Below are 25076 nucleotides of genomic sequence, written 5' to 3' on the forward strand. Positions count from 1 at the left end.
TGTGTGTGCTCCCGAGATCTGGAAGTAGTTGTATAAGGAGATTTTGTATTTAAGCTATTGCCACTGCCAGAAGTGGTAAAACGGAGTTACACCAGGATCAGCGTCGGGAAGAAAGCAATAGAAACTATCAGGTTATTTATTATTAATATAATCAGTTTTCGTTTAAAGAATGTCAGTGAAAGAGATTTGTTCTGTTTACTTATGTCAGCAGAAAGCAGGGCCATTAGGAACTCTGCAGGTTTACTTCACTGAATACAAAAACTTCTGTTATACTGTGAGCCTGTTAAAACTCCAGATGTAGTATTGCTAACCCTATTCATTCAAAAATTGTGAGTCAGGCCCCCACAAAAAAAATCATAAGCTTATCTTTAAAAAAATGAAATTTTAAAAAATAATGTTTTGATTATTTTGATTTGCATCGTGCTTCAGCTTTTAGGGGTCTTGTTTTCAAGCTTTTCTTTGTAGCTGTGAGGGCTAGAAACACTTTCATTTTTCACATAATCAATTGATTTGAGTAGCTGGGGCTTTAAGAAAAATACCAAATATTGCAAGGCTTGTGATAAAATCATGAGGATTGGCAACACAGCAGATGATACTAGTTCAAAATTAAAATAGCCATATCCTTGAGAAGTTTACCTTTAACACGCTGGGGTGGACAACTGAAAGATTATGTTTAGCATTAAAGCATTCTCTTTGGTAGAAGCTATTCAGTTGGCCACTGGCTGCCCAAGGTTGGCTGGTAGACTTATTCATCCAACTGTTTTTCATGTGCATCACGGGACAAAGAGGAGTATGGATCCCAGGGGGAACTACAGGACTGGCCCAAACAGCACTGGCAGAGCTGGAATAAGTGCTCCCCAAACGAAGGTTAGTATTGGGGGAGCCTTCTACCCTGCACAAACGACCTCTAAATATTTTTAATTTATTGATATTAATATTATTCAAGTGCTCAATGTGCTTGGTGCTAACAAAACAGAGAGAGATAGTCCTTACTCCAAGGTTGTAGTCAGTCAACAGTTCAGATATCTAATACATCAGCTATTGGCTGATATTGTATACTATTGCTCATGGTATTTATTTGGTGTTTTAAAAACCTTTTCTTTATTGGTATTTGTCATATATTTGTCATATATGTCAGTGTCTCATCCAGCTGTCTATCACAAACAGAAAGAAAAGAAGTTGTTCAGTATCTCAGTAAATCTCTGTCCATTCTGCCACTAGTTTACCTCAAAATATTCTCAGGTAACCCCATGGTTTGTGACTTCGATCTAACAAATAATTTATGCACATGCTTAACTTTATGTACTTTGACTTGTTCCATTCAGTATTTCTCCACTGCTTATGTAGCTCTTTATACACCAATATGAAGTGGTTAGAAAGCACTGCCAAATCAGAAAGGAGAAGCATTTAGCACTCACTGTGCTCTTGTGTAAATGACTCCCCAAAGTGCAGGGGAACAGCGAACTGGACCATTGTGGGTATATGTCTACACTGCAATCGGAGATGTGATTGCAACACATGTGGGCATACCTGAGCTAGCTTTGATCAAGCTATCTTGCTAAAAATAGTAGTGTAGCTGCAGGAGCACAGGCAGCAGAATGGGACCATAGGTACGTATTCCTGGGACCATAGGTACATACTCAGGCAGCTGCTGCCTGTGCTGCTGCCTGTGTTGCTTTGGCTACTCTGTTATTTTTAGCGAGCTATCTCACTTAGAGCTAGCTCAGATATGCTTGCTTACAGATGCTGTCCCAGTTACAGTGTAGACATACCCAGCGTTTATGCACTGTGCTAAGAGTCAGCCTCTACACAAATAGCTTTTCTTACTTCTGCTTAGAACATAGAGAAAGTATTTCTAAAATAAATACAGATATGAGTGTGATTTTAATGAGCAATGTGTTGTAATGAAGGAAGGCTCATACACTAAGATCAAAAAGTGTAATTCAACAGTTTTCTCTTTCATACTAAAGATAGTCAGTGAAGAGACTTTATTCTGGATAATGAATCTAACTCAGTGGTTCCCAAACTGGGGATCATGAACCCTTGGGGGTTTGTGAAATGTATCGGGGGTTCTCAGAAAAAAATTCTGTAATGGCAGACAGAGCCATCCCTAGGGACCCCGGGCGCAAGGGCCAGCAGCCCAAGCCCCGTGAGGTGTGGGGCCCAGCAGCCTGAGACCCGTGACCATGACTTCCTGGCAGAATAAGTTTAAGCTTTTTTGTAGTCATGCGTTGTTTGCCTGGACTGCTCAAGACCAGAATGCTTGTGGGAGGAACTCTTTATCTGAGTTGACTTCTTAAATACCTTCATGCTCTTTCACGTCTGGTACTCCTTGATGAAACACGTCGGAGGCTTAATCGAAGTGATATGAGCTACAAAAATGGAATATTGGAATAGTGTTGCCATTTTCATAATGTAAAAATTAATAATGTAATGATAAATAATAATGTAATAATAAATAGTGTGTAATAAGCGTGTCATAAAAATTATTTTCTAGATCATTGCTTCTATAATTTATGTTCAGGTCAAGGAGAAAATCCCTGGAAATATTCATTTTTAGGAGTGGGTTCGCGAGATTTTATATTTTCGTGAAAGGGGTTTGCAGGTTTTTAAAGTTTGGGAACCACTGATCTAACTTATCCTGATTAGGAGGCTGTGGTGCATGATGCTTTAAGAACTGTAATGTCTGCAGGTGCGCATAAGATTTGCAACAATGTGGGCTAGCAGAGTTCAAAAGTCTTGTCAAGTTGACAGCAGTTGCACCTAGGAGTAGGCTGGATGTATCTAATAAAGAAGAACCTTTCACTGTATGAACATGATTACTTTGTTCATTTAGTTATTTTATTTTCTTGATCTTGATCCGATCCAGTTACTGTCATTATATTAAAATGCATGATCAGCTGATGGGGTATGGGGAGACAAAATAGCTGCAGAGTGCTACCATATCAAAATCATACAGGGTTTTTCCCTAAGAAGTGCTCCTGCTCTGCAACTTTAGTAACAAAGTAACTTTTTAACTCCAATGCCCATAGTCTAAAAAGAAGATCTATGTATTATTTACAGGGAATCTCCTTTAATCAAAAAAGATCTTAATTATTTAGATTTTAGCCTTCTAAGAAATGTTCCCTTGCTAATCTATTCTGTTAAACTGTTTATATAATATTTTATTATGTAGGGTCATATCTTCACATACTGGGAGCTGGTTCCATTCTAGCCAAAGTAATAATAGAAAATACAAACTGAGTCACATTATTAACAATATAGCTCACAGCAAGTCTAGATTAGGGTTACCACTGGTAGCTGTAATGGGAAATTTTATGGAAACAAGGCATAGTATAAACAAGGCTAGTGTGTGTTTGAGACAAGAATAAATATTGCTTGGTAGAAACAATTGACAGTTTGTTACATGCCTAGATTCTGGATAATCCCTGCATGGATGTGCAAGAGGGGGAATCCACAAGGAATGTCCCCTTACTCCTCATGCTTCTGGCATCGACTGGTCAGAATCCATTGAGGATTACAGGCTCTGATTCTTTTTAGCATATTTCTCAATCTGCCAGGATCCAAATCTGGATGCAGTGTGTGATAAACAGATAGTCACGCAGACAATTTAAAATGACTCTTTTTAATAATCTCTCTGTCCTGATCCTTTATTACTGAGATGAATAATTTTCAAGAATAAAAGTGAGGGGCTGCCAAATTGTGTGGAATGGAAGTAACTTTGGGACTAAAATGAGTGAGGTCTCTGGAAATGAGGGACAATTCAGAGTTATACCTCTTAGCATCCCTAACACACTAGGCCAGATAGGGGTCTGCTCTGTTATGGCCTGATCCTGTACTTTGAATGATTCCCATTGACTTCACTGGTAGCTGGATCAGGCCCTAACCCCAGTGTAAACCCAGAGTAACTCCACTGACTTCAAGTTAATAACTCTGGATTTACATTGTGTAACTGAGGGAAATATGTAGCTTCACTAAGTACAGATTTACAAATGTGGGTTTAAATTATCCCTACTGTCGCCGGGTAAATACACCCAATCACAGGGTGTCGGATTGCAGGGGGTTATCCAAGTGGATATTTGACAGTGCGAGTGACCTGGGTCTATGTAGCAGCCCTGCAGCTCAGAGCAGTATGCCCAATGGCCAGAGTCAGTAATGCTGTCTTTCTGTAGCAAAGTTCACCCCTCTGGGTGTCGGCTGCCGGTGACAGCAGGGCAGCTGAGGTAGGGGGACCGCACGCACCTTTCTCCACTGGGTCACAACCCAGGGCCCTAGAGAACTAACACGTCTATAATCAGTCTCAGTCTTTTCCTACCCCTTCTTTCCTCCCTCTCTCCCCTTCAGAGACCTCTCTCACAAACAGATTCTGGTCCAGGATGTTCAATCTCTCCTTCATGAGGAAGCCATAAAGAATGTTCCACAAACATTTAAGAGGGAAGGGCTTCTTTTCCTATTATTTCCTAATCCCAAAAGCAAAGAGAGGTCTCAGACTTATTTTAGACCTGTATCAGCTCAACAACTATCTCAAAAAGTTAAAGTCTTGCATGGTCACCCTGGCATCCATCATTCCCTCTCTAGATCCTGGCGATAGATACACCGAGACACCTACATTCATGTGTCAATATACCAAGGTCGCAGAAAGTTTCTCAGATTCGTAATGAAGCATTCACATTACAATTCACGGTGCTTCTGTTCTGTCTGTCTGCAGCTCCTCGGCTGTTCACAAAATGTACGGCCATGTTATCAGCATTCCTGAGGAGATTAGGAATGCCCTTACCTCAACATCGGGCTACTCGGGGGCCAGTCCAAAACTCAGGTTATATCCAGTGTTCGACTCATCCAGTCAACCTTCAAACTCTAGACCTACTGATCAACACAGACAAGTCTATCCTTTGCCCAATGCAGAGGATAGAATTTATAGGGGCTGTGTGGGACTCCACCCAGGACAGAGCATTCCTTCTAGAGTCAAGATTCCAGGCTATTCAATCTCTTGTGACACACCGCAAGGCTCATCCAATCACAACAGCCTGAAGCTGTATGAGGCTCCTGGGACATGGGGCCACATGCACATGTGCAGTACAACATGTGAGGCTTCACCTCAGGCCCCTCCAGATGTGGCTGGCTTCAGTTTACTTGCAAAGCCACCATCATCTGGACACTGTGCTCATGGTATTCTCACAAGTTCTAATTTTGCTGAATTGGTGGTTGGACAGTCTCAATGTTTGTACACACATTCCTTTCCTCCACCCTCATTCTTTGATGATACCAGTTTCACCTGGGGCCCCTTCAAACACAGAGTCTATGGTCTTCAAGGGATCTCACTCTTCATATGAATGTTTGAGAGCTCAGGGCAATTCATCTTGCTTGTCAGGTTTCCCCAGCTCATATCAGGGGAAAAACCTGTTTGTTTACAGACAACATCACAGCAATGTTTTACCTCAACAAGCAAGGAGGAGTTCACTCATCTCTCCTTTGTCAGGAAGCAATTCACCATTGGGAATTTTGCATAGTCCATTGAATCAACCTCCAGGCCTCTTACCTTCCAGGCATGCAGAATGTGCTAGCAGACTGCCTGAGCAGGTCATTTTCCAGTCACCACAAGTCGTCCGTCTGCCCAGATGTAGCCAGATGTATTTTCCAGCAGTGGGGAACTCCCCAGATAGACTTATTTGCAAACAAGTTCAACAGAAGATGTCACCAATTCTGCTTCTGCAAGGCCGCACTCTGGGCTCCATCACAAGACACCTTCTTACTAACCTGGACAGAGAAGCTTTACTACTGTTTTATTACTATTCTTTACTACTATAGTGCCACTCCTACCCAAAGTGCTATTAAAGATCAAGCGGGATCATGCCCGGGTTATATTAATAGCCCCAGAATGGTTCTGCCAACATTTTTACTCCACTCTACTTGATCTCTCAGTGGCAACTCCAATCTCAGTCCCATTGCACCCAGAGTTGATGTCCCAAGACCATGGTTGGCTGCTCCACCTGAACCTGCCATCCCTTCATTTAATGGCCTGCAAACTCAATGACTAAATCTCAGGGACCAGGCTTGCTTGGAGCAAGGTCGCCAGATCTTACTAAGGTGCAGAAAGCCCTCCACTAGGGCTGCGTACCTGTCAAAATGGAGGCGGTTCACTATCTGGGCTTGTCAAACCGGAGTCTCGCCGATCCAGTCATCCATTCAACGTATGCTCAACTATCTGTTGCACCTGAAACAACAAGGCTTAGCAATTTCCTCTGTTAAGGTTCACCTGGCAGCCATATCAGCTTTCCACCCTCATGTGGGTAACTGTTCTATTTTTTCTGATCAGATTTCTTAAGGGCCTGGAAAGGTTCTACCTCATATAAGGGAACCCATTCCTTTGTGGGACTTGAACTTGGACTTGTCAAAGCCTATAGGACCATCATTTGAGCTTTTAGCAACTTGCTCCTTACACTTTCATGGAGGGTGTTTTTTCTAATAGCTATCACCTCTGCCAGAAGGGCCACTGAGCTGCGTGCTCTAACTTCCACCACCGTATATAGTCTTCTTTAAAGGTAAGGTTTACTTACACACTCATCTGAGTTTTCTCTCTAAAGTAGTATCAAATTTTCACGTAAACCAATTTACTTACTGATATTTTACTCAAAACCACATGCAAAAAGGGACGAGCAACTGCTACACACATTGGATGTTAGATGAGCACTGGCAATCTACACAGACAGAAACCAAACCTTTTCAGCAGTCCACCCACTGTTCATGGCTATACTGGACAGAATGAAAGAACTTCCAATCTCTTCTCAAAGAATTTCATCTTGGATAATTTCCTGTATCCTTTTTTTTTTTTTTTAATGAGCTGGCAGTCATTTCTCTGCCCAACAAGCTCACTCATTCCACAAGATTGCAAGCAACCTCAGTGTGCAAGTCCCTATCCAGGACATTTGTAAAGCAGCAACCTGGTCATCGATGTACACTTTCACCTCCCATTATGCTATCACCCAGTACTCCAGAGATGATGCCAAATTTGGTTGAGCTGTGCTACAGTCTGTGTGTACATGAACTCTAATCCCTCTATCTATATTACTGCTTGGGAGTCACCAAGAGTTGAATGCACACGTACAATCACTGTTACTAACATTTTGTAACTATTGTTCTTTGAGATGTGTTGCACATGTCCATTCCATGACCCACACTCTTACCCCTCTTTGTTGGAGTTTCTGGAAAGAAGGAACTGAAGGGGTTTGGGGTCAGCTGGGCCCTTTATAACAGTGCTGCCAGCATGCCACAGCAGAGGGTACTTAAGCTGCCCTGAGCGATACCACCATAGGCAATGTGTTGGGGGGGGGCATGCGGGGTCATGTGCCCCCTCAGATTTACGGAGGACTGAGCATGCTCAGTAACACTTCACATGGACTGAGCATGCTCAGTAACACTGCTGAAGCTGGCTGCCCTCACTCTGCCCCCCACACTCCCATCGGCAGGCATGAGTCATCTCTGGATACCACTAACCGAAAAGTTTCTGGTGATTGTGCTCAGTGCATGCGCACAGCCAAGAATGGAATGGGCATGTGCAACATATCTCAATTAGTCCGGCCAATGCCTGACACTGACCAATGCACGGAGGAGCTGCCAAGCCTACCCTCTCCAGCTACCCAGAGAAGCTGCCAAGCCTACCCCTTGCCAGCCATCCAGAAGAACCCATGGTGCTGGAACGCTCTGAGGACACCACCCTGACCCAGGTACCCTATGCGGGGGAGTCCAGAAGTAGCCTGGGGGCAGCTGACCCTAGTCTGGCTGCAGCACTGCCAGAGCCAATGTCAGTGTGTTGTGGCCAGGATCCCCACTGACACAGCAGCGGGTCTTAGGCCGCTGCTAGGGCCCTGGGCTGGGATGCAGTGGAGTGGGTGGGCCTGCATCCCCCCTGCCACCCACCTCGTGGGTGGCAGTCTCCCCCTCCCCCTGGTTGCTGAAGCTAGGAGCCTGGGGTTTGCTGTGGAACTATTTTGCTCAGCCCCTGCCTGAGGGCCTGAGCTTCTGACTTTTTGTTTGCTGCCCCACTCTGACCCAGGACCTGGGCTTATATTGAACTGCTTGCGGGACCCAGCCTGAAGGTCTGGGCCATAGACTGAGTATTCCCCAACCAAGCAAAGAGTGTAGTGAGGCTGAGTGGTGCCCAACCATCCCGACGCGGGATGAGCCCCGGCTGAGTTCCCTTACACTGCCCCAATAATAGAGAAACTGGGGATCCCACAGTAGCCAAAGTGACCATTTGGGCTGCTGTGGGCTCATGCTAGGTGGGGTGGGTGTGCCTATGCAAACAAGATCAGCCCTTGAAGTTCTTTTCCACAACTTGCTGCAATTCACCATCAGATGTCAGGGTAGAGCTCATCCTGTCTCTGCTTACATGTATACAGTTTACAAAATTATGAACCTTCTTTGAAGACCGTGACATTCTGCCCACAGGGCTCACTGGATGCACAGCATAATCTGATGTCAAATTATAGTTGGAAGCGTCACTTATTGTGCTTACTGTTCGTTCTTTCTTTTCTTCAGATGCCATAGTTGCAGCTGTCTGTTCATTCACAACAAAAATACAGTTATCTTGTGATGGCTGTCCTGTTACTGGATGCTTGCAGGTCACTTTCCATTCATTATGACTCTGTAATAGAAGAGACACAGATCAGAAAGCACAAACCATCGTTTCTTCCACAGTTTAGTGTCTCTGGTTACAATGTGTATGGTAACACCCTTTGTTTCATGTTCTCTATATATTTTCCCGCTGTATTTTCCACTGAATGCATCCGATGAAGTGAGCTGTAGCTCACGAAAGCTTATGCTCAAATAAATTTGTTAGTCTCTAAGGTGCCACGGGTACTCCTTTTCTTTTTACATGTATACAAGTTCTCTTTCTGTAGCTGTCACGATTCAAGAAAGCAAAGCAATGATGCAGATCCTGTTGAATGGTTCTTTAAAATGTTTTGACATTATTTAGCAATATTTGTTTTCTTTCTTCTTGCAGATCATGGAACAGCGAGAGCTGCCTGTGCTTTTGGTTAATGAGGTGGGCGGTTTATGTGGTGTGCTGGAAACTCATGTGGAATTCTTGAAGAAACACTTTCACCTTATCACCATGAAGGAATTTCTCAAAAACAAAACACATTGGAGCAAAAAGGTCCAAGCTATTTATTTGTGGTGGCACAAACCAATTATTGACCGGCAACTCCTCGAGAGCCTGCCTGACTTGAAGGTGATTGCAAATTCTGGTACAGGAATGGACCACTTGGATCTGAAACTAATCTCTAGCTTTGGAGTGAAAATGGCTAATGCTCCACATGCTGTTTCCAGCTCCACAGCAGATATTGGAATGGCTTTGCTGCTGGCATCTGCTAGAAGACTGGTGGAAGGTAACATTTAAATCTTATGCGTATTTCCAGAAATCATATGAGCTGTATCTCCCGCTAACTTGAATTTTCCTAGAACTATTCCCATTGTAATAAACTGTGAATGTTTTAACCACAGAAAATGTATTTGGATAATGAACAATAGCGTTTAAAATACTAAAACCTCATTGTCTTTAATAGTGAGGGCTAGTTTGGGATATTGTCTATATGTTTATAACACATTATCTAGTTGAAACTATGTTGAAAAATCTTTGAGGAAAATGTCACTGGGTTCTGTTTAAGTGATCCCAGTGTCAATTTGTAGTGTATGGGCAGGGCTCGCTGTTCACACTAGAACCTGGATTTCTATATCCAGAACAAGTGCGGACATAGATTTCATGCCCATTCCCCACAATGTATTTTCAACACTTGACAATATTTTAAGTTGTCCAATGTTTGGCAGTAAGGGATTTATTTTATGATGTGGTGGCAATATAGTGTTATTGACAAAAAGTAACTACTGATTTTGGGTACCTTACATGAGAAATTTTAAAGGGCCTGATACACAGAGGGCACATGTTTACCACTCTCTGAAAATCAGGCCCCTTTAAAGTGTCTCAAGTTAGGCAGGCAAAATCACTAATCAATTATGAAAATCTGGGCCATTAATTTTAAACCTTGAACTTTGACCTCCCTTAAAACTATTGTCATATAATGGCAAACCTTCCTCCAGAGCCATAAATATCACATTTGGTTTAAAAATCCACCACTTCATCACACAAACAAACAAAAAAATTATTGTGGTTATCACATGAACCTATCACATTTTTGTTCAGTACCTGCAGAAGGAGCTCAGAATAACTAATAGCCCTGTGCCCACAACATGGCTAGGCAGTTCTGGTCTAACATTCACATAGAAAAGAGTCTGGACTGGACAGGGGCAGAACTGGAGAGGCTAATGGAATCAGGGGCAGAATTTGGGAAGCTGCTGCAAGCTCTCCTCCTCTCTGAGCTTCTTTTCTAGTTTACTTCACCAATTCCCCCTTCATTCCCCAGCAACCTTCAAGCTACCCCAGGATAAACTCCTGATTAAACTCCCTCTCCCCCATTAACCTGGTTCCCTTTAGCCAGCTCTGCTTCCCAACTCTCCAACCAGTTTCTTAGGGGCTCCAGTGAGACATGCTCCTGCTCCTGAAATCTGCTTCCACTGCATGGGGAGCAGAGAGACTATGAAGGGGGAGATCAGTGACTTGTTCTCCCTTTCAGAGTAGCAGCCGTGTTAGTCTGTATTCGCAAAAAGAAAAGGAGTACTTGTGGCACCTTAGATACTAACAAATTTATTAGAGCATAAGCTTTCGTGAGCTACAGCTCACTTCATCGGATGCATTTGGTGGAAAAAACAGAGGAGAGATTTATATACACACACACAGAGAACATGAAACAATGGGTTTATCATACACACTGTAAGGAGAGTGATCACTTAAGATAAGCCATCACCAGCAGCAGGGGGGGGAAAGGAGGAAAACCTTTCATGGTGACAAGCAAGGTAGGCTAATTCCAGCAGTTAACAAGAATATCAGAGGAACAGTGGGGGGTGGGGTGGGAGGGAGAAATACCATGGGGAAATAGTTTTACTTTGTGTAATGACTCATCCATTCCCAGTCTCTATTCAAGCCTAAGTTAATTGTATCCAGTTTGCAAATTAATTCCAATTCAGCAGTCTCTCGTTGGAGTCTGGTTTTGAAGCTTTTTTGTTGAAGGATAGCCACTCTTAGGTCTGTGATTGAGTGACCAGAGAGATTGAAGCGCTCTCCAACCGGTCTTCGAATGTTATAATTCTTGACGTCTGATTTGTGTCCATTCATTCTTTTATGTAGAGACTGTCCAGTTTGGCCAATGTACATGGCAGAGGGGCATCGCCGGCACACGACGGCACATATCACATTGGCAGATGCGCAGGCGAACGAGCCCCCGATAGCGTGGCCGATGCGATCAGGCCCCACGATGGTATCCCCTGAATAGACATGCGGACAGAGCCGGCAACGGGCCCTGCCGCAAGGATAGGTTCCTGGGCCAGTGGCCCTGCCGCATGGTGCGCGGCCGCCGGCGAGCACCTGCCCCAGATTGGGGGGCTGCCTGCAAGCAAGGACTGGTCTGTCTCCCAAGATCTGTGAGAGTGATGGGTCGTCCTTCAGGATAGGTTGTAGATCCTTGATGATGCGTTGGAGAGGTCTTAGTCAGGGGCCGAAGGCGATGGCCAGTGGCGCTCCGTTGTTTTCTTTGTTGGGCCTGTCCTGTAGTAGGTGACTTCTGGGTACTCTTCTGGTTCTGTCAATCTGTTTCTTCACTTCAGCAGGTGGGTATTGGTGGCTGAACTTTGTGACTTTGTCCTCACCCATAACTATTTCACATTTGGTGACAATGTATACCTTCAAATCAGCGGCACTGCGATGGGTACCCGCATGGCCCCACAGTATGCCAACATTTTTGTGGCTGACTTGGAGCGGCGCTTCCTCAGCTCTCATCCCCTAATGCCCCTGCTCTGCTTGCACTGCATTGGTGGCATCTTCATCATCTGGACCCGTGGAGGGGAGGCTCTTGAGGAGTTCCACCATGATTTCAACAATTTCCATCCCACCATCAACCTCAGCCTGGACCAGTCCACACAGGAGGTCCACTTCCTGGACACTACGGTGCTGATAGGCGATGGTCGCATAGACACCACCCTGTATCGGAGGCCTACTGACCGCTGTTCCTACCTGCATGCCTCTGGGTTTCGTCCAGGTCATACCGCTCGGTCCATTGTCTACGGCCAAGCGCTACGATGTGGCCGCATTTGCTCCGGCCCCTCGGGCGGAGATGGGCGCCTGCAGGATCTCTGTCATGCATTCCTGCAGCTACAATATCCACCTGCTGAAGTGAAGAAACAGATTGACAGAGCCAGAAGAGTACCCAGAAGTCACCTACTACAGGACAGGCCCAACAAAGAAAACAACGGAGCGCCACTGGCCATCGCCTTCGGCCCCTGACTAAGACCTCTCCAACGCATCATCAAGGATCTACAACCTATCCTGAAGGACGACCCATCACTCTCACAGATCTTGGGAGACAGACCAGTCCTTGCTTGCAGGCAGCCCCCCAATCTGGGGCAGGTGCTCGCCGGCGGCCGCGCACCATGCGGCAGGGCCACTGGCCCAGGAACCTATCCTTGCGGCAGGGCCCGTTGCCGGCTCTGTCCGCATGTCTATTCAGGGGATACCATCGTGGGGCCTGATCGCATCGGCCACGCTATCGGGGGCTCGTTCGCCTGCGCATCTGCCAATGTGATATGTGCCGTCGTGTGCCGGCGATGCCCCTCTGCCATGTACATTGGCCAAACTGGACAGTCTCTACATAAAAGAATGAATGGACACAAATCAGACATCAAGAATTATAACATTCGAAGACCGGTTGGAGAGCGCTTCGATCTCTCTGGTCATTCGATCACAGACCTAAGAGTGGCTATACTTCAACAAAAAAGCTTCAAAAACAGACTCCAACGAGAGACTGCTGAATTGGAATTAATTTGCAAACTGGATACAATTAACTTAGGCTTGAATAAAGACTGGGAATGGATGAGTCATTACACAAAGTAAAACTATTTCCCCATGGTATTTCTCTCTCCCACCCCACCCCCCACTGTTCCTCTGATATTCTTGTTAACTGCTGGAATTAGCCTACCTTGCTTGTCACCATGAAAGGTTTTCCTCCTTTCCCCCCCCTGCTGCTGGTGATGGCTTATCTTAAGTGATCACTCTCCTTACAGTGTGTATGATAAACCCATTGTTTCATGTTCTCTGTGTGTGTGTATATAAATCTCTCCTCTGTTTTTTCCACCAAATGCATCCGATGAAGTGAGCTGTAGCTCACGAAAGCTTATGCTCTAATAAATTTGTTAGTATCTAAGGTGCCACAAGTACTCCTTTTCTTTTTGTTCTCCCTTGTATCACATGGAGCTGCACAAAACATGGCAGCTGTGAGTCTAGCACAGTTGAGATTTTATTTTTAGGTATGACTAGTGGCACTACAGGCTTCACAATGCACAGCTTATGATTTGGGAGAGTTGGGAATATCTGAGAAGGTGGATTTTAGTAACAAGACCCTATGGCCCTGTTGGCAGGCTAGCAAGCAGCATGTGTGACAGTCATTATTTTCTGTGTTCTGCAAATAAAGATAACTTTTGTTTACTCTATAACCAGCATTAGGGTTAATTGACAATCTAGGATTCTTTAGGTAAATTACTGACAAATGCTCTCAAAGAAAATAAGTCTCCTTTCCAGGGAGAGCAGGAGAGGTGAACATGATAAGCTGTCCTTGTTTTAAATAACAACATAAACATCCAATATTATTCTCCATTAATAACACTAAACCCTGCATTATTACTATTGTGAACTATAGTATTCTGACCAGGGCTGTAGAATAGTGTCAGGAGTGCAAGTAAGGTGGTACTCTCCAGTACACAGTACCGGCAATAGAGTTTTAGCTGATACAGGTACTGGAAAGACTTGGGGCTAGCCACTCTCTCTGAGGGGTGAGGTGGGATTGCGCTCTGCTCCTTAAAGGAGCAGAACGCAGCTAGGGAGTGCATTCATTCTTTAAATGGCTTGAACAGCACAATCCATATGCTAACAAACTTTAAACAAAGGCTTTGTTTAAATTTGTTAGCATATGTATTGTGCTGTTACTTTGGTCAGGAGTCCTCAAGAGGGAAAGAGTGTGTGTGTGTATGGGCGGGGGATGGATGGAAGGTGTTTAAATAGTGTTTTCGATTCTGTTTCTCCCCATTGGTCTGAATTATCCATGGCATCCATACTGCATCACATCAAGTCCAAATCATTAGAGGAATGCCTCTGCTTGCACTGATCAGAGGATGTTTGGATTCTGATGTCAGCCCAGTTCTGCAGCCTGACTGGAATCAGGTGTTGTCCCCAGTGTACACAGAATTCTTCTTTGAAGCCAAACTAGTCTAACATGCATTTTGTTAACTGGAACTGGAGCAGAAAAACAAAGAAAACAAATGCCTCATTTTCCAGCTTTGTGGGTGAGAGAACTATAAGTGAATATTATTATACTGATGGCCTTAAACCAGGTCCCTCAGAAATCTGCCAAGAAGTTTGCTGAAAATATGTTCCTCATCTTAGCAACAGAGCTAAGACTTATCACACATCTGCCCACCTTTATTCGAATGAAGCTCCTTCTGATCTGACAGCTCAGGCATTGTCAGTTTCATCCAGAACAATTTACAGACTTGGAACCTAATTCTGTAAACCCTTAATCATTTGATCAGTCCCACTGAAGACAATGGGACTATCTGTATGACTGTGGGCCACTTTCATGGACTGGTAAAAGTTTCAGGAGTCTGTTCCTAGAAAGGAAGTTGAATCCCCCATTGAATGCAATGTTTGGGTACAATACCATAAAGCAGTTTAGGATACAGTTCTACTTAAAATTTGTCTTTTAATAAGTCATACCTATGCTTAACTGGCTCCTCACTCAACTTCCAGATTCCATATAAACAGACTGAATACTACATATTTGGAGGGAAGATGAGTAGTTAAGCCTGTTGATGTTTCTATATACAAACGGGAGTGTCCAAGGGGATGGGAAGAACGTGGGGCCCCCGGGCTGGGGGCGGGGCACGAGGAGTCACATGGAGAGTCATGTGGGGAAGTCATGTGCCCCCCCTTGTGTCCCTCTCATGAATGCAATACCAGCAAGAAATTATTCCTACTTGCACCACTGCCTCTGCGTAGTACTTTTTTTGCAAGGGCATATGCAGGTCAAAGTCTAGGAGAGACTTCCTAAGGGGCAAGAGTCCTTCTGTATTAACTGAAGAATCAATAGGACAGGGTGTAAGTTCCCAACGTAGCAGGGAAAGCCGATATTTTCAAGATTCAAATAGGATACTGGGAAGGGGAAAAAAGAGCAAAGCCCATTAAAACAGCATCTTTCTATTCTTAATAATTATTATTTAACATTTATGTTGTACTAATGCCTAAAGGCCACATTCTAGCATTTTGTTGCACTATATTGAAACAAATCAATTTCTCATTCAGTATTTTTCATTTTAGGCTGTCAGATGGCAGTTTCCCCAAACACTGAATGTTTTGCTGCTGACTGGCTGGGAGATGAAGTATCCGGGGCTACTCTTGGTATCATTGGAATGGGCAGAATTGGGTATAAGATTGCACTGAGGGCCAAAGCTTTTGAAATGAAAATTCTGTATCACAACAGGAACCGGAGGTAAAAATAAACTTGATCCCCATTAAAGCAGAATATATTTTTCACTTTTTTATAATTATATAGTTAATTTTTTTAAAACATCCCCACCTTTTTCTAGGAAGTGTGTAATTGTGGTATTTTCATTTAGAGAGACTGGATGATCCTGTGATTATAGCAAAGAATTGCAATGTAAGGGGGAGAGGCCAAGATTTTCAAAAATGATTGATTGCCTTAAGTCAGGCTCCTAAAACCATGTTTAAACACCTAAATGTGGACTTAGACATTTTTTTAAATCTTGGCTTTGTTGGTAGCTTGATGCAGAGGTGGCCAGCAGAATTAAAACAGGGGCCTGAAAGCTTTTTTCCAATTTTTTTATGCTGATTTTTTTAATTGGAAATTCTGGTCTTATTTCCCTGAAATTCTGTGGATGATGGAGAAATAGGAGGATTATGGCATTACAAGAAAAGGAAAGCTGAATAACTGAGAGGGGATTACATTTTTAGTCAGTCTGTTTAAAACTCGTTTGGTGAAATCCTCGTCCCATTGACATCAGTGAGAATGTTGCTATTGATTTCGGTGTGGTCAGGATTTCACCCTTTCTTTGTAACATTGTTTAACTCAAATGCCTGAGAAACACATGGGAGGAAGGAGATCTTTGTTATTAAAATTCAGCACTTCTCCCGCGTTAGCTACAGGGTGAGAATGCACAACACACATTTGAGACCCTAAAGTCTTGTCTACACTGGGATTTCAGTCATCAGTGGCCAGCAACTGGCATAGCTGTTCCTGTGCAAACACCTAGTGTATTTGTGGTATAGCGGCAGTGCTGTTATAAGCCATGATTTTCACCACTGCAGCTTTACCCCTGTTTGAAACTGGAGTAAGCTGCACTAGTGCAAATTGTGCCTTATGGTGGTTTTGCCTGCCTATCATGGGGTTTGCAGCAGTACAGCTATGCTATTAGCTGGCCATAGATTACTTGTAACTGAGGCAAATCTCAGTGTAGATGAAGCTAGAGTCTTCAAACAATACTAGAGAAGACCATGTGTGATATTCCTAATATTTCTGAAGTAAAAAAAACCAAGCAGAAAAAATGACTGAAAAAACCCCCACCTTGTAGGCCTCCTGTTATATATCATAAAGAGCCAAAAAAAAAAAAAAGGCACAGACCCATTTTTTAATTTCCTCTGCAGATCACCGTTAACTTCGTGCTACCAATTTGGATTCTATTTATCTACCCAGGTTGTTGTGAAGCTTAATTCTTGTTTGTAAAGCCATTTGGGATCTTTAGATGGAAGATGCAATAGAAGTGAAAAACATAGTTATTCTGAAGTACCTTTAAAATTATTTTAATTTTATCAAAGGGTGAAATATGTGTATTCAAGTAGTATATGTTTGTATTGGATGAGACCCAGATAAACATCCTGAAAACTTTTGTTCAACTCCTGTCTCATTTGCTCCCGGGTTGTTGATTTAGGCAGCAGGAGAAATTTATGTGATAAAAAAACCCCTTGATCAACTGTGACACTGCAGTTACAGGGTTTTGTACTTGCCCAAGAATGTCTTTTTATAGCATACATTTTTATCTGACTCTTTAGTTCTTCCTTCTTCATCTTCACTCACCAGTGAAAGGAGAAGTTTTTCAAAAGCACCTAGTGGATTTAGGAGCACAAATCCCACTGAAAGTCAATGGGACTCATGTTCCTGACTTTCACAGGTACTTATGAAAAGCTATCCTTTAGTTCCCAAACTACAACTGGGAAAGTTTATAAAGAGTAGGATTGATGGTCATATAATAGTTCTGCATTGTCAAAAGTTTAAACTAAAAAATCTCTATATCTGAATCATGGAGCATCACTTGTCCAAGGAACTTGTTTGGCACTTCCATCCTTCATAAAAAGAGCTTTATTGAAGGATGGTCAAGAAATCAGGACCACTCATAATGCACACATGCCACGGAAAACAAACCTAGGAGACAGATTTCCTTTACCTCTGCTTTGCCACAAGTTTCACCTTCCTGAGGAAATTAAGTCTACAAGTGGCTGTCAAATCCATTCCCCCTTTGTGACTGTGCACTCTGCTGAAAGTGTATTGCTGGTCAATTTGGTTACCAGTGATCCTGGGGAGATGCTTTCCTAGTTGTAGTTTGGGAGCTAAAGTACCATTGGGAGTAACGTAAGGTAGCATTTCCATGTAACATTTCCATGACCAAGACTGCCTCTAATGCAACATGATTCTTATTTCTCATCAGAACTGAGGAAGAGGAACGGGCTGTTGGTGCTACTTATTGTACAAAGATAGAAGACTTGCTCCAGCAGTCAGATTTCGTGTTGCTGGTTGTGAGCCTGACACCGCAGACACGTAAACTGATTGGGAAAAAGGAGTTAGAACTGATGAAACCCACTGCTACTCTCATTAACATCAGCAGAGGTAGGGTACAGTGTAATGGTCTGACTGCACAACCCCATCTCCAGAGTGTAGTACCAAATTGCACTGGGCAGTATAACTAGTTTACCAAGGACCCGCAGGTTCTATAGGGTATGTCTACATAGCAACGTAAGCCCAGGCCTAACAGAACTCGAGTTAGCAGAACCTGGGTTTGTTAATTTAGGGCTCGAGAATTTACACTGATTTGTAACCCCAGATTAAAAATTGTTCAACTCTGGGGCTCAACCTGGGGCTCCAGCGTCTACACTGAATTATATGGTTCCAAGTCTAACCACCCATATCCCAGATTTCCTAGCACCCTCCCAAAATGTGGCTGCTCTAGCCCTTTGTTCGTGGTGCACTGTAGGAAAACTTGTCTGTCCACCAAACTTGACTGTCCAGAGGATCAAGAAAGTCAGCCTGAGATTGTGGGATACTTTTGGAAGACTCCCAGAGCACGAGTCCAGTGGGATTGCATCTATACTGCAAAGCAATAGGGCTTGACCCATTTGGGTTTCACCCCTGGGCTTCACTCAGGCTCGGACCCTCCACCTCAGTGTGGTCCTGGGACCCTGGATCTGAGCCATGGGTTAACCTGATTTGTGTGTAGAGAGAAGGTGGGTTAAGCTTGAGCCTGAGTTCGAACCTTGGGCTTACACTCCGGATATTATAGGGATAACAGAAACATGGTGGAATAGTAGTCATGACTGGACTACAGCTATTGAAGGGTGTGTGCTGTTTAGGAAAGACAGAAATAAAGGTAAAGGTGGTGGAGTAGCATTGTATATCAATGATGAGGTAGAATGTAAAGAAATAAGAAGCGATGGAACGGATAAGACAGAGGGAGAGGAATTATTTAAGCTCAGTACCAACGTGCACACAAGAACAAATGGATATAAACTGGCCATTGGGAAGTTTAGACTTGAAATTAGACGAAGGTTTCTAACCATCAGAGGAGTGAAGTTCTGGAATAGCCTTCCAAGGGAAGCAGTGGGGGCAAAAGACCTATCTGGCAAGATTAAACTCAATAAATTTATGGAGGAGATGGTATGATGGGATAACATGATTTTGGCAATTAATTGATCTTTAAATATTCATGGTAAACAGGCCCAATGGCCTGTGATGGGATGTTAGTTGGGGTGGGATCTAAGTTACTGCAGAGAATTCTTTCCTGGGTATCTGGCTGGTGAATCTTGCCCGTATGCTCAGGGTTTAGCTGATCGCCATATTTGGGGTCGGGAAGGAATTTTCCTCCAGGGCAGATTGGAAGAGAACCTGGGGGGGTTTCATCTTCCTCTGTATCATGGGGATGGGTCACTTGCTGGAGGATTCTCTGCACCTTGAAGTCTTTAAACCGTTATTTGAGGACTTCAATAGCTCAGACATAGGTGAGAAGTTTATTGCAAGAGTGGGTGGGTGAGATTCTGTGGCCTGCATTGTGCAGGAGATCAGACTAGATGATCATAATGGTCCCTTCTGACCTTAATATCTATGAATCTAGAGGCTTTCCCCCAACTTTCCAGGGGGCTGACTGGGTTCAAATGAAGAACTTTTGGTTTGTACATGTTGGGGAATAAGAAAGAGCAGAGATGTTGGGAACTGGGATGGTACTGTCCATTTGAGGGTGGTGGCTGGCTAGGAAAGCTGTAAGAACTAACTGGAATGGTGGATGACACTGCTGCTGGGATTGAAGCTACCAAGACCTTAAGTTATGGCTGTCTGGATGTCTCTCTCTATTTCTCTCTCTCTCCTCCCGCCCTCCCCCAGGGTAGAATTTTTTCAAACATTTGATAAAACTTCATTTGGCTGTTTTTGTTTTTTTCTTTGAAGTGACTGAAAATGTTCTCCCTTAAAAAAAAAATTGTCAGATGCTCTTTTACACCCTGATAATTCACATTAGATTCAAATATGTGTCGTGTGTGTAGTCCTCATTGAAGCATATGAGTTGATTGATGTATACAATTGTTATGAACAGGGCAGTATTCAATTTATTATGTTCTTATCTACTCATTTCCTTATGTTTAAGTGCATGGGTATTGTAAATGATGTGGTGACAACAGTGTTCTTACCTAGAAACCTTAGCAGCTTTTTACAATGAAGTTTCTAAAATATATTACAATATTTAAATGTATGCATTGTAATACTATAGATGTATATATTCTGTTAGCTGTATACAGTAAAACAAACTGTTATATATGTATGTGCTATGGGGATAGTTACTGTTGCTGTAGTAACCAGAATTTAGAATTTCCTGACTCTGGTCCATGACTCTCTTAACTATAACACCACTCATCTTCTGCATTTACATGGTAAACTTATCTCACTGCTTTGTTTAAAATTAGTACCTCAATTGCAAATTAACAATTTGAAAATGTTAACTGTTTTGTGTAAAATGACTAACAACATTTACCCACTTCATTGGGTTGTTGGGAGGTTTGGTTAATGTTTCCAAAACACTTTGAAGAGGAAAAACAGTAAATAAAATGTTAAATAATTGTGTTAACCATTTAAACATGAGTTCTTGTGTTTGAGCTGTAAATCCATTTGTATTTAATTTTTAATATTAAAATCTCTTTTCTAAATTAGCAAATAATGAAGTTTTCCCTTTATACTTTGTTTTTCTTTATTCTTACGTTATCTGTACATATATGTACACTGTTATTTCAACCCAGGTCCAGTAGTAGACCAAGATGCACTGGTGGAAACTCTTCAGACTGGTGTTATCAAGGCTGCAGCTTTGGATGTCACTTACCCTGAACCACTGCCCAGGTACACAGCCGTGTGTATTTATCAAAAAATATTTAAAATTATAGAGAACAAGAATTAAGGACCGAAAAAGGCACAGCAGGTGGGGATTTGGCAGAAGTTGGAGACTGGCACAGATGGCTGCCCTCTGTGTCTGAATTTAGCATGCTATCATGTTATGCACTATGATTGGGAACATGCCGGAATGCATAGTCTGGTCAATTCAAACACCAAAGGCAGTAAATAGCAGGAGGGCAGTGCATTTGCCAAGCTAAGTCTTTTGGCCAGCGTGTACCACAGAATCACAGCATGAAGCAGCGGCAGCTGTGGTTCCAAACTCTTTACCTGAAGGGAGAAAACACCAGTCCCAGGGCAACAGAAATGATGGTGATGGGTAGACACTGTATGAGCCACCACTGCTCAGACTACCTCAGAAGCCTCACTTCTCCCCTTCCCTGTAAGTCTTGTCTCCTCAGTACAACGTTGTTTATTTTACTGACGTTTTGCAGGTCTCTCGGTCATGGATGCTCTTTAACTCTAAAAAAATAAAGCTGCTGGAACTATGCCTCATAGAATGAATTGTCCCATTTGACTTTAGAGCACTAAGCAAGTGGGCAGGGATGTCAATTATCTGAGTCATGTAGATAAAGTCCATGGCATCACATAGGGTTAATCCTTCCCTCCAATATGTGGCACAGATTGCTGCCTATCACAGAAAATCAGTTTCTGTGCTTCCACGAAGGAATGATATAAAATCTTAAAACATTCCATCAGCACCCAAACCAAACTGAACTCGATTCACAAAGCTCTTAAGCAGACACTTACATTAATGAGATTAAACAAAGGCATACATTTAAGAACATGCTTAAGGGCTTTGCTGAAGCAGGGCCTTTATTAGTTAGGATAATGCCAGTAGCCATCTTAACCACACCTTGCTTTTTTATTTTTTTTTTGCAGAGATCATCCATTATTAAAACTAAAGAACATTCTCATAACTCCTCACCTTGGCATTAAAACAGACAAGACCACTAGTATGGTAATGGAGGAAGCAGTTGCAAATATATTGGCAGCTGTTAATGGTCTCCCTATCCCCAATGAAGTGTTTCCTTAGCTGATATATTAAAGGACATCATAGCTATAAAAGAACATTATTCTACAACTCTCCTTACAGGAATGAAGACTTGTTACTACAGATGTGTGAAACCTTTGAATTGAACCTCAACCTTAGCCTTGATTTTGGTTTGCAAATAAATAATAATAGCTCTCTTATATTGCATTTTTCATCAGTAGATCACAAAGTACACTCTACAATTGAGGTCAGTATCATTGCTCCCATTTTACAGATTGGGAAACTGAGGCACGGAGAGGGGAAATGACTTGCCCAAGGTCACCCAGCAAGCCAATGGCAGAGCCAGGAACAGAATGCAGATCTCCTCAATCCCAGTCTAGTGTTCTATCCTCTTGTCCAAATGTAGATCCAACTGTAAATGGTTTCCATATCTTATTGTTCACTTTATACTTTGTCACAGGTGGACACAAGCTAAATGGATCAGTAAAAAAATTTACTGCTGCTGATTGTTAGTGTGTTTATAGTTCTAACAATGTTCTCTAGGGGAGATTAAATAGGATACTCACATAATATTTTCCAATATGTTAATTAGTTTACTTCCAAGTCTGGTGAATATGCCTGACCCTGTTGAAACCCCACTTAGTCTATCATTTTGCAGTGGCTTTTTAATACAGAAAAACAAGTTTATTCAAATCCAAGCTTTTCTATATTTTAGAGCCATCAAAATATGTACTCCAGTAAACTTCAATAGCCATTTTAAGGTGATATTACACAAGATAAAATTTCCCAAATTATGCCAATCTCAGAAACTTTAAGAAATAGTATTTCCATAGAGGAGAAAGGCAATTAATGCCTTTCAAAGGGGAAATACAGCTGGCTTTGATGGGTTTTGCACCGAATTTTGTAGGTCAGTTCTTAAAGAAAATGTTTTATGAAGACTTGCAAGAAATGACTCCCATCCACACTAGCTGAGGCCTAAATAATACTTACTCATAAAACAGGAAAAGACCCTTCATTACATGTCTTTTACATACCAATAGCCATACTAAATAAAGATATGAAAATATTGGCCAATACCCTCATGCTCGGATTAGGGAGATATCTCTCATAATTCAATATTGTCCACAATTAATTAACACAGACAGAGGCTTTGTGCTCATCTACAGATTGTCCAGTAATCTCAGAAGAGTGTTTTTATCTAATTCATTATTCCAGTGGCACCAAAACCCTCACCCATATAATATCTATGGAAACATAAAAGCCCTTTGCGTAGACAAGCCTTCTTTTTAGTTATTAAATCAATTTGACCTTGGCAAAATGCTGATTACAATTCTGAGCCCCAAAAAACCACAGTGCTGATTATTACTAAAAATCAGCTACTTCTGCCTCGTTTAAAGACAATAGCTAGAGATATCTCCGCTCCCCAGTGCTGTTTGTTCTTGTTATGGAACCTCTCATAGAGATGTTTAGAAGCAGTAAACAAATTAAATGTATACAAATTGGCAAGATAGAGGAAGAAGTTGCGCTATATGCAGCTGATTTGCTGACTTTTTTTGTACTCAAGATGTCTAGTCAACACCTGCTTTATGAGATGCTTGCAAAAATATAGCAAACTATATGGTTACAAATTAAGATCTCCGAAACCTCTGATGTCCTGCTGTGTAAGGGAACCACACAGGAAGTCTTCATTTAAACAAGTTCCATGATGAATAAAATATCTTACAGTGCAAGTCCCTTCAAACCTCAAAAATGCATCCAGACTACATATCAGCACTTAATTCATTCAATCAGGACTTACTCAGGCAGGCTAATTATCAGCAACAGCAGTGGGAAGAAGAGTCGTATTCAAGATGAAATTTCCACCGTGTTTGGAATACCAGATGTATAAATTTACCATCCTGATAAATATTGGGTTAAGGCCTACGTAGCTGGGGATAGCATACTTTGGGTTCTTTCATCACAAGATCTGACACTCTGCTTCCCGGGGATAAATCTGGGCAATAGGATTCCAGCTTTTATAAAAACAAAAAAACCCCAACAACTTGTTTTGAGTACTTTGGCACTCTGTACCTCAAAGCAGCTCCCTAAACCCCCATATTTACCCCATATAATTATGATATATTTCATATAAAGCATGCCATGTTCTTACATGAATGCCATGTTCATATGAGAAATCATGATCTGCTGAAATCCACTGTTCTGTCCAAATATGTATATCATTAGGGTATATGAAGTTATGAGATTTTGCTGTATGGTTGTTACTGAGATGTCTTGTAAGTCTGAGAGTCTCTAATGCTAATTCTGCAGTGACAAGGACAAGGGACCTAACCAAAACTTGGGAGGGTGTTGAACGATCATCACCAGTCATTGACCAGCAGGGGAATAGTAAACAAGTGATTTACAATTCAATGACAGTTGTGCAAGCACCACACAATGGGGACTGCTCAACTCTGTGATTCACCAAGGCTCACCTGGGCCTGTGTCTTCCAGGCACATGGACTGAGGATATAAAATAGGGGACAGTGGCATCATGATAGGGCTTTTCTCCTCCCCCACCTATGCTGGAAGCAACAAAAATGCTGGGAAGACAAAGACTTCAGCTGAGGAGACTGGTCCCAGGCTTAAAAGGGGAAGCCTGTGTATTAAGAACTGAAACATCCAGTGGGGTGAGAAAACACTAGATCTAAACACTGTCTAGTGTAACAAGCTTTAAGATTTAGACTGCGCTCTTACCTTTTATTTTCTTTGGTAACTATCTCTGACCTTCTATGCATACCACTTATAATCACTTAAAATCTATCTGTAGTTAATAAAACTGTTTTATGTTTTACCTAAAACAGTGTGCTTTGGTTGAAGTGTTTGGGAAATCTCAATTCAGGTTACAAAGGCCTGTGTGTGTCCTCTCACATTGAGGGAGAGGCGGACTGGGTTATAAACTTATACTGGTCAGGCTTCTGACCAGGACAAAAGGGTATAGTCTGAGGTGCAAGGTTGGAGGTTTGGGAGATTTATTGATGCCTTCCTCTGTGTGATTTCATGAGTGGCTCTGGGAGCATTCATGCAATTTAGCTGGGTGTGTGGCTCCACATGTTGTTGTGCTGAGTGATAACAGCACCTGGAGGGGTTTGCTGCTTGTCACTAGCAAAGCATTGTGAGAGACAGCCCAGGCTAGAGAGTTAAGGAAGCACAGTGGTACCCCAGTTCCAGCT

The 25076-nt window shown here is 42.5% G+C and overlaps 1 protein-coding gene across 1 annotated transcript; it reads left to right on the forward strand.

Annotated features, from left to right (window-relative positions):
• Positions 1 to 24704, forward strand: LOC119851671 (glyoxylate/hydroxypyruvate reductase B-like). The gene is made up of 7 exons (XM_043508263.1): positions 1 to 867; positions 7467 to 7724; positions 9005 to 9389; positions 15476 to 15647; positions 17878 to 18056; positions 20726 to 20822; positions 21756 to 24704. The coding sequence occupies exons 2-7, from the start codon at positions 7599 to 7601 to the stop codon at positions 21907 to 21909; spliced, it is 1113 nt and encodes a 370-aa protein (XP_043364198.1). The 5' UTR covers positions 1 to 867; positions 7467 to 7598; the 3' UTR covers positions 21910 to 24704.
• The last annotated feature ends 372 nt before the right edge of the window (positions 24705 to 25076 follow it).

Source organism: Dermochelys coriacea, chromosome 2, assembly GCF_009764565.3.
Source record: "Dermochelys coriacea isolate rDerCor1 chromosome 2, rDerCor1.pri.v4, whole genome shotgun sequence".
NCBI classification, from domain to species: Eukaryota; Metazoa; Chordata; order Testudines; family Dermochelyidae; genus Dermochelys; species Dermochelys coriacea.